General features: G+C 45.8%; 1 protein-coding gene across 1 annotated transcript; it reads right to left on the bottom strand.

Moving 5' to 3' along the window:
• Positions 1-4,618: 4,618 nt before the first annotated feature.
• Positions 4,619-9,696, bottom strand: LOC122238396 (the record flags this gene model as incomplete). The annotated part of the gene is given in 5 exon segments (XM_042985302.1): positions 4,619-8,464; positions 8,466-8,569; positions 8,572-8,707; positions 8,709-9,209; positions 9,262-9,696. Coding segments are annotated over 5 exon segments (5,022 nt in total), but the record flags the coding sequence as incomplete, so codon positions are not given.
• Between the last annotated feature and the right edge of the window lie 400 nt (positions 9,697-10,096).

Raw genomic sequence — 10,096 nt, 5'->3', positions numbered from 1 at the left:
GAAATTTCTATATTTAAATAAATAGTATAATATTAATACTTTTAAAAGACAATGACAAATAGAGAATCTTGAAACCAAAAGTAGGTTCTTTGAAAACATTAACAAAATTGATAAACCTTTAGTTAGACTGATAGTCACATGTGTCAATTTGGCTAAACTATTAGTGTTAATTAAACATGAATACTAATCCAGGTCTTACTATATAGTCAGTATTGGTAACATGTCTTTAGAATTAGTTTCTCTTACCAATATATAGAGTAACCTGGGGGAGGGGGTTGGTGGAAGGAAAGATTCAGCCTCTAAAAATCAGGAATAAAAGTGGATCATTACTACTAATGTTGCAGAAATAAAAAGAATATAAGGAAATACTATGAGCAAGTGTATATCATCTAATTAGGTAATTTAGATAAAATGGACAAATTCCTAGAAACATAGAAACTACTAAAGCTAACTCAAGAAGAAAATGATGATCTGAATAGACCTATCTCAAGTAAAGAGACTGAGCAATTTAAAAACTTAAAAAAGCCAAGTCCAAGGTGGCTTAGCTGGTGAATTCTACCAAGTATTTAAATAAGCAATACCAATCTTTCACAAACTCTTCCAGAAAGTAAAATATTAGGAAACACTTCCTAACTCATTCCTTAAAGCCAGTATTGCCCTGATTCCAATATTCCTTAAGTTCATCTATAGACTTGAAGCAACCCCTATAAAATCCTAGCTGCTTCTTTTTCAGAAATGGACATGTTGGTCCCAAACTTCATATGGAATTTCAAGAACCATGAAAAGCCAAACTATCTTGAAAATAAGTATCGAATGGAGGACTCTCCCAATTTCAAAACTTACCACAAATCTACAGTAATTAAAACAGTGTGGTACTTGCATAAGGATAGACATATAGATCAATGAAATAGAACTGCAAGTCAAGAAAAAAGACCCATCTATTTACAGCAAATTGATTTTCAACAAAGGTGCACAGACCATTCAATGGGGAAAGAATGGTCTTTTCAATAATTGTTGGTGGGACAAGAGGATGCCTGTATGCAAAAGAAGAAAGCTGGTCTCTACCACAAATAATATATAAAAATGAACACAAAATGGATGAAATATCTAAATATAAGAGTTAAAAATATAAAACTCTCTAAAGAAATTGTAGGTTTAAATCTTAATTTGACACCAAAAGCACAATCAACAACAAGAAATAAATTGGACTTCATCAAAATTAAAACTTTCTGCATCAAAAGGTAGTATCACTGAAAAAAGACAACCCACAGAACAAGGGAAAATATTTACAAATCATATATCAGATAAGAGTATAGTATACACAACATAGAAAAACATTCACTACTAAACAAAAGGACAAATGACTCCATTAAAAAGGGAGAAGAGTCTTGAGTAGACATTTCTCCAGAGAAGATATGTAAATAGCCAAAAAACACATTAAAAGATGCTCAATAATATTAGTTATTAGGAAAACCAAAACCACAATGAGATACTATCTCATATCCCCTGGAATGGATATAATTATTTTTGGTGGAAAATTATTAGTGTTGGTAGGATGTGGAGAAACTAGAACCCTTATATCTTGCAGGTGGGAATGGAATATGGTGCAGCCTCTATGGAAAACAGTTTGGCAGTTCCTCAAAAAGTTAAACATTGAGTTACCATATGACTCAGCAATTCCACTTCTAGATATTTGCCCAAGAAAACTGAAAGCATGTATATACAAAAACTTGTACATTGATACTCATAGCAGTAGTTAGCTTTTACTAGCTAAAATGTAGAGAGAACCCAAATGTCTATCAACTGATGAACAGATGAACAAAATGCTTTATTTATATCCATGCTATAGAATATTATTCAGACGTAAAAAAGGAAAGAAGTACTGATTCATACTAGAATGTGGATGAACCTTAAAAACATTATGCTGAGTGAAAGAAGCCCAATGGAAAAATCCACATTATATGATTCCATTTATATGAAATGTCCAAAATTGGCAAGTCCATAGAGACAACAGATTAGTGATTGCCAGGGCTTAAAGGGAGGAAGGGAATGGAGAGTGACAGCTTAATAGAAATGAGGTTTCCTTAGGGAAGTAATGGAAATTAAACTGCCTGCCCAAATTCCTGGGCCCTACATCACATATACTGGAGCAGAATCTCTTGGTGAAGTTTCAAAATATGCCTTTGAATAAGCAGGTCGGATGATTTTAATATGTTCTAAATTTTATGTAGATAATAAAAACATATTTTTAGATTATATATTTATATACATTCTTGAGTATATATTCTTGGAAAATATGACTTGACCCATACTGGATATTCTAAGATGCTTTATAAGTAAGTTTTATCTTACTTATCAAGCAGAACTCCAGGTTTTATTAAATGTTTTTTCAAAAGATGGTAAAGTGTATATACAGAAAATAGCACAAAAAGTCTCACAAGAGTGACCTTCATGCTCCAAATACAGTTATGATTGTCAGAAATATCTGAATTATATTCCAGTTTAATTTCATGGCTTCAGACAATCTAGATAGCCTTTCTGTTTCTATTTTTGCAAATGTTGGGATGGTGGAAAATGTGATGAATGATGTTAAAAAAAATATAGAAGGTGACTGGCCATCTATAACTCAAGGAATTAAGCTCTCAAAAAATTCTTCCAATTCTCAAGCTGTGAGGACCTGATTATGGAGCTTGCATTTCTGGTCACCTTCTTGCTGTCTCCCTCTCTGCCTTCCAGGGCTTGTTAGCACTCAATCCTGAGAGTAGGCATCAGAAGGAAGAGGTGGGATTAGTATTAACCAACCGTGACTTCTTAATAGCTCTGTTCACTCCTCACAGTGAGAGAAAAAGTAAGGAGGCTAGAACAGGATTTCATTGTGATTACATGGAACCAGAAAAATAAAGTTTACCAGCATGTTTACAGTGGACAGGGCTAATCCAAGTATGTTTGTTGGCTAAATGAGTAGCTATAAGACTTTGAGACCTGCCAATGAAGTGAGAGGTTTCAGATAGTCCCGAAAAGCAGTGTAATTCCGTTTGTTTATACTTCTTTTCTCTTCTGCTCAAAAATGAGGTTTAAATGATGCTTGTGCTTCCAGAGAAGGAGACGAATATCACAATATGTACGTATGACAATTACAGTTATCATTCCACGATCACATTCCTTTGTCCATCTAGTCTACATCTAGGGTGCCATTCTAGTCTACATTTAGTTGGACAGATTTGGGCTCCAGAATGCCTGGATTCGAATTCTAACCATGCTGCAGGCCAGATAAATTTGAACACGTGCTTGACCTCTCTGTGCCTCAGTCTTTACATGCATCATTTTAAAATCAGTGTTCTTGCAGAGATTAAATAAAGTAATACACGTAAAGCACTCATATGTAAGTGTTAAATGTTAGCTATTATTATTGTATAGTACTTTCCATTTTTAAAAGAACTTTTTTTATATTATCACATGAGATACCTTTAAATTTAAGGGAATGTGATTTTTTTTCCTACAGTCTCTCTTTTAATTATCAACATAATGTCCATTCTAACTACCTAGAAAATATAATAGTAATAAAAGAAATAAATAGGAAGGAGTAAAATGTGAATAAAACCAAACTACCCAAAACTCCTGAAGACAATCACTATAGTTTTGAGTGTTTCCTTTTTTTTTTTTTTACATTCTGTCCATATTTTTATCTCAAGATTATAATAAATTCAAGCCTATGAGATGGCAATACTCAAATTTTAGACCTATAAAAATTTCAATTTCATTTAGTATATAATGTCATATCGTGCATTTTGATCCATTTATTATTGTTATGCCCAGAATTCGTGATCCCCAAAGACCACTAGGGAGCCGAGTCCGATGCAAAAGCAAAAGAACCTTTATTCGAGCTAGCTCGAGCTCAATCCCCTACCTGCACCGACGCAGCGGTGAGATACCAGGGAGAGAGCGAGTTTCAAAAGCACAAAGGTTTTATAGGGGTCTAGGGGCAGTTGGTGAGGTAATGGCTGTGGCCTCAGCCGATTGGCTGGGGAAGGGTCGTGGCCTCGGCCGATTGGCTGGGGAAGGGTCGGAGACCTGTTACGCAGGTCGCTGGGCGTGTTTTGATCAGGAAGTTTGAACGGGTGAGCGGGAGGTTACTCAAGGGGAGGAGGTGCGGTCTGAGGTTTCTGTGATTTTCCCGGAAAAGGGGTCATGTCGGGGACATAGTCACTCTAGGTGGAGAACACAGAACAAGATGGAGTCGGCCGGTGTAGGCCCGCCCTTTCATTCCCCCCTTGTCATGTAACTTACGGACCCAATCATGGGACCGGCTGCATTTATGGTGACAAGGGGAACAGAGTTTGGAAGTTTACGCTAAGTTCTGGGAAGCATGTGTCCCTGGGGTGGCTCTGGGAGGTCTGATTAAGTATTGTCCCCGAGCTGGTATCTATGATCTGCCAGGTGATGTTTTGGGGGGTGTGGGGACTCCCGGCAGCATGAGCAATGACAAGCAGAGTTAACAGAGTTACCAATATTAGGTGGGTCGAATGCGCTGTAGCTTGAGCTTGAGCGGGTTGTGTTGGTCCCGACTGATGGCCCATCGCGTGACGAAGTCCTTCCGGATCGAGGAGGGGTCCGCTGGCCGAATGTGGGTGTGATGGACCCAGGTCGCGATGCCGTCTACTTTGAGAGCGGTGGGGGTTGTCAGCACTACAATGTAGGGTCCCTTCCAGCGCGGCTCGAGAGTCTCTTGGTGGTGCCTCTTGACATAGACCCAGTCTCCCCACTTGTACTGATGAGGTGTTCGGGTCGGGCCAGCCTCGTAGATGGCACAGAGGCGCGGCCAAATGTCCTCGTGCGCCCTCTGGAGCCCTCTCAAGGAAAGAAAAAGTTCTTGATCTTTAAACTCTGCAAGAAGTTCAGCTCAAAGGCTGGGAATAACAGGGGGCGGCCTGCCAAACATGATCTCGTAGGGAGTAAAACCCAGAGTGTAAGGAGTGTTTCTAACCCGGTAAAGGGCGTACGGTAGGAGAGTCACCCAGTCCCCGCCAGTCTCCATGGTTAATTTGGTAAGGGTCTCTTTTAGGGTTCTATTCATTCTTTCTACCTGTCCTGAGCTCTGGGGCCTATAAGCACAATGTAATTTCCAGTTTGCCCCCACCGCCTTGGCTACTGCCTGTGTTACCTGAGAGATAAAAGCTGGTCCATTGTCTGATCCTACTATGGCAGGAAAACCATACCTGGGTAAGATGTCTTCTAGTAGCTTCTTAGCCACCGTCTGAGCCATTTCATGCTTGGTTGGGTATGCCTCCACCCAGCCAGAGAAGGTGTCTGTAAATACTAAAAGATATTTATAACCATACTTTCCTGGTTTGACTTCAGTGAAGTCGACTTCCCATTGGGCTCCCGGTCTGGTGCCTCTGAGCCTGGTTCCTTTTTTATTTGATGTGGCTCTCGCGTTGGTGAGTTGGCAGGTCTTGCAGGCAGATACAACTTGCTCTATTTTGGTGTCCTGTTGGTGAATCTTGATTCCGGCATGTCGGATTAAGTCTTTTAATTTTCGGGCCCCCATGTGAGTAGACCGATGCATGTGCTCTAATATGGAGACTCCGAGCCGGTCTGGCAGCACGAGCTCCTTGTTAGGTGTATACCACCATCCCTTTATCTCCTGGGCCATGGGGAGTTTCTTGATCCGCTGTAACTCCTCCTGGGAGTATTTGGGCTGGTCTGGTAAAACTGGGTCTCCCGGGTCCGGTAGTTGTATGGTCATGGTGGGGACTGGAGTAAGGGCTACTGCCTTGGCTGCCTGGTCAGCCTTTCGATTACCTCTAGCTACTGGGTTATTAGCTTTTTGGTGCCCTTGGCAGTGGATAATGGCTAGCTTGGCAGGAAGCCATAAGGCCGTAAGCAGGTTAAGTATCTCCTGCTTATTTTTTATAGTCCGTCCTTCTGCCGTCAGTAACCCCCTCTCCTGATAAATTGCCCCATGAATATGAGCTGTGGCAAATGCATAACGGCTGTCTGTGTAGATGTTAAGCCGTTTTCCAGCTCCCAGCATCAGCGCCTTGGTGAGGGCTATGAGCTCCGCTCGCTGGGCTGACGTTCCGGAGGGTAGAGCCTCTGCCCATACGGTGTCCGTTTCGGTGACCACCGCTGCACCCGCATACCTGTGTCCATCTCGCACAAAGCTGCTGCCATCAGTGAACCAAGTAGCCTCGGCATCGGGGAGGGGCTGGTCGGTCAGGTCCATCCGGAATCCATGTACTTGTTCCAGGATTCCCGCACAGTCATGTAGTGGAGCACCTAGGTCAGGGTCGGGCAGCAGGGTTGCAGGATTGAGGGCTGCACTGGGGTGGAACCGCACTCGTGGAGGGTTGAGTAGGAGGCTCTGGTAATGAGTCATACGTGTATTGCTCATCCATCTATCCGGAGGCTGTTTCAGGACCCCTTCAATGGCGTGTGGGGTCGTGATCCAGATCTCCTGTCCTAGGGTCAGTTTGTCTGCATCCTTGACTAGGAGTGCTGTCGCCGCAATAATTCTTAGGCATGGCGGCCAGCCGGCAGCCACTGGGTCTAGTTTCTTAGACAGGTAAGCCACTGGGCGGTTCCAGAGGCCTAAGGCTTGAGTTAGAACCCCTTTTGCTATTCCCTTATGTTCGTCTACAAAGAGGTGGAAGGGTTTCGTAATGTCTGGTAGGCCCAGGGCTGGGGCACTTAGGAGGGCCTTTTTTAACCGATTAAAGGCAATTTCTTCTTTTTCAGTCCATTTAAATGTTTTCCCCTCTTTGGTAGCTTCATATAGGGGCCTGGCGATCTCAGCAAAACTTGGAACCCAGAGGCGGCAGTAGCCGGCTGATCCTAGGAATTCCCTCACTTCTCTTCGGGAGGTGGGAGTAGGGATCTTTAGGACAGTTTCTTTTCTGGCATCTGATAACCGCCGCTGTCCGCCCTCCAGGATATATCCCAGGTAACTTACCCTCTCCCTGCATATCTGAGCCTTCTTCGCGGATGCCCGGTACCCTAAAGCCCCCAGGGTAGCCAGCAGGTCCTGGGTCCCTCGCTCACAGTCTTTGGCCGTGTCGGCAGCAATCAGGATGTCATCTACGTACTGTAGGAGGGTGAGGCCAGGGTGCTCCCTTCTGTACTCACCCAGGTCCTCGTGTAGTGCCTCGTCGAAGATGGTGGGTGAATTTTTGAATCCCTGAGGTAGCCGTGTCCAGGTGAGTTGTCCACTGTAGCCCTCCTCCGGATCATGCCACTCAAAGGCGAACAGGGGTTGGCTCTGGGGTGCCAGCGGCAGACTGAAGAAGGCGTCCTTTAAATCTAGTACAGTATACCAGACGCTGGAGGGCGCCAAGGAGCTCAAGAGAGTATATGGGTTGGGAACAGTTGGGTGTATGTCCGCGACCCTCTTATTTACTTTCCGGAGGTCTTGTACCGGTCGGTAGTCATTTGTGTGAGGCTTTTTGACCGGCAGTAAGGGGGTGTTCCAGGCAGACTGGCAAGGAACTAGTACCCCTAGGCTTCGTAGTCTCCGGATGTGTGGCTGGATCCCCTTCCAGGCCTCCTGAGACATGGGGTATTGTTTGATCCTTACCGGACTCTCTCCTGGCTTGAGCTCTACCAGGACTGGGGTCCTGTGAGCGGCTAGTCCCATCCCCTCCGTCTCTGCCCAAACCGAGGGGAATTCTTGTAGCCATCTGTCTATATTATTCTCTCTCGGGAGAGCCTCCTGGTGGAGGAGGTATTCATCCTCCAGTTTCATGGTCAGGACCTGGATGGGGTGGCCCTTGCCATCGGTGACCTGAGGCCCCCCTTGTCTGAAAGTTATCTGAGCTCCAATCTTGGTCAGTAAGTCCCGTCCTAACAGCGGGTAGGGGCATTCTGGTATTACCATAAAGGAGTGGGATACCCGGCCCGTTCCCAAATCTACTGTTCTTCGGGTAGTCCATGAATACTGGCTCATACCAGTTGCCCCTTGTACCCAGGACTTCTTGCTGGCTAGTTTTCCTTGTGGGGTGCGGAGGACCGAATGTTGTGCTCCGGTGTCGACAAGGAAGTCAACAGGGGTCCCCTCCACTTTAAGAGTTACCCTGGGTTCGGGGAGAGGGTCCGAACCCCGACTCCCCTAATCACTTAGTTCATCTAGCTCTAGGACTTTTACTCGATCAGTCTTGCTTCCTTTCCCGCCGGCCCTTTTCAGACAATCTCGGGCCCAATGCCCTATCTCCTTGCAGTATGCGCACTGATCCTTCTGCAGCCTCTGCTTCCCCCCCTTGGTGGTTCTTTTACCTTTTCTTGTGTCGTCTGCCAGCTGCCGGAGACGGCGGTCTGGTTCCTCAGGGGAGTCAGCAGTGGTAGCTAGTAGTATTCTGGCCAGGTCTCGAGTCTGCTTACTGCTGGCAGCCGCCATGGCGCGAGCCTGCTTGTCCTCAGGAAGCTCCCGGTTATTATATACCTTTTCGGCTACCACCAGTAAGTCCTGCAGACTTTTTTTCTCCTAGTCTATCTATTTTCTGTAATTTTCTCCTAATGTCTATGGCTGATTGGTTTACAAAGGCCATGATAACAGCTGCCTTCTTTCCGGAGCCTCTGGATCCATGGGGGTATAGGTACGGAATGCCTCCATGCTCCGTTCTAAAAAGGCAGCCGGAGATTCATCTTTTCCCTGTTGTACATTTCCTACCTTGGCCAAATTGGTTGGCTTTCTAGCAGCCATTCGGAGACCCCCCCATTAGAGTCTGGCTGTAGACCCGGAGCCTCTCCTTACCTTCTGCCATGTTGAAATCCCACTGGGGCCGAGTTAAGGGGAAGGAGGCATCTATCTGAGCCTGGTTGGTGGTGGGACTCCCGTCTGTGCCCGGAACTAGTTTTCGGGCCTCGTTGACGATTCTTTCTCTTTCTTCAGTCGTGAACAGGACCTGCAAAAGCTGCTGGCAGTCGTCCCACGTGGGCTGATGGGTAAAAAGAACAGAGTCTAATAAATCAATAAGCCCTGCCGGTTTCTCGGAAAACTTAGGATTCTGAGCTTTCCAATTGTAGAGGTCACTAGTGGCGAAAGGCCAATAGTGATGGGGCTGATTCCCCTCCGCGTCTGGGGGTCCGGTGGCTCGCAGGGGCAGAATAGTGGAGTCGGCGGCGGAGGCGGATTGCTCCCTCTGAGCCCTTTGTCTGGTGAAGGGCGGGCTTCCCACTGGAGCATTTCCGCCTCCCGCTCCCGGAACAGCGTCTGCCTCCCCCGGAGTGGGAGGATGGTGTTCTTCCGGCATCCTAGAGGGGTTATACGGGGGGAGGAACAATTAATTCTTCTTCAGTACCCCCCTGTAGGACAGGGTAGAGGGGTGCTGAAGGCTGGATAAGACTTTTCTTCTTTGTCCCCTGCAAAGCAAGAATGGGTTTTGGCTCTGGAGGGAGCGGGGCTAGGAAGGGCTTAAGCCAAGAGGGTGGGTCTTCTACAAGGTCCTGCCAAGTGATAATGTAAGGGAGCTGATCAAGATGGCCCGTCTTAGGCTGAGAGATGATACTCCTGACTCGGTGGACGGTAGGGAGGTCGAAGGTCCCCTCTGGTGGCCATCCGACATTGAAAGTTGGCCACTCGCTAGAACAAAAAAACTGCCACCGACCCTTTCGGACTTCCACACTGAGGTTGTTAGCTCTTCCCCTCACATCCTTAAAGTGATCAATCATAATACTTAGAGGAGTAGTCTGAGTCTGTCCCATAACGTCCGTCCAATAAGTCCACAGAACAAAACAGAGAAACACAAAAACAGACAAACAGAGGGCCCCTAGAAAATCTTCCAACTCCATGGAAGCAAAACTGAAAGCTAGCTTAGACATTTGAGGGGATTCCACGTCCCTCCAAAACCGATGAGGGGATTCCACGTCCCTCCAAAGACGACGGCCTCACGCCGACCAGCGGGAGCGACCCGCCTCGTCTCAGACCTTTGAGGGGATTCCACGTCCCTCCAGAAGGGAGAATCGGAACGTCTTCCGAAAATCCCGGCCCGTGGTCCTCCAGTGCGTCCACTTAGACCGCGTCGGGCACTACCAGAATTCCAGAAGTGAGCTCACACAGAAAAGACAGAACAAACAGACAGACACTAACCGTGGCCAGTCAGGC

This window comes from Panthera tigris, chromosome B2 (assembly GCF_018350195.1).
Source record: "Panthera tigris isolate Pti1 chromosome B2, P.tigris_Pti1_mat1.1, whole genome shotgun sequence".
Classification (NCBI taxonomy): domain Eukaryota; kingdom Metazoa; phylum Chordata; class Mammalia; order Carnivora; family Felidae; genus Panthera; species Panthera tigris.
Note: the sequence above shows the minus strand (reverse complement) of the source record. Positions and strands in the feature narration are given on the sequence as shown.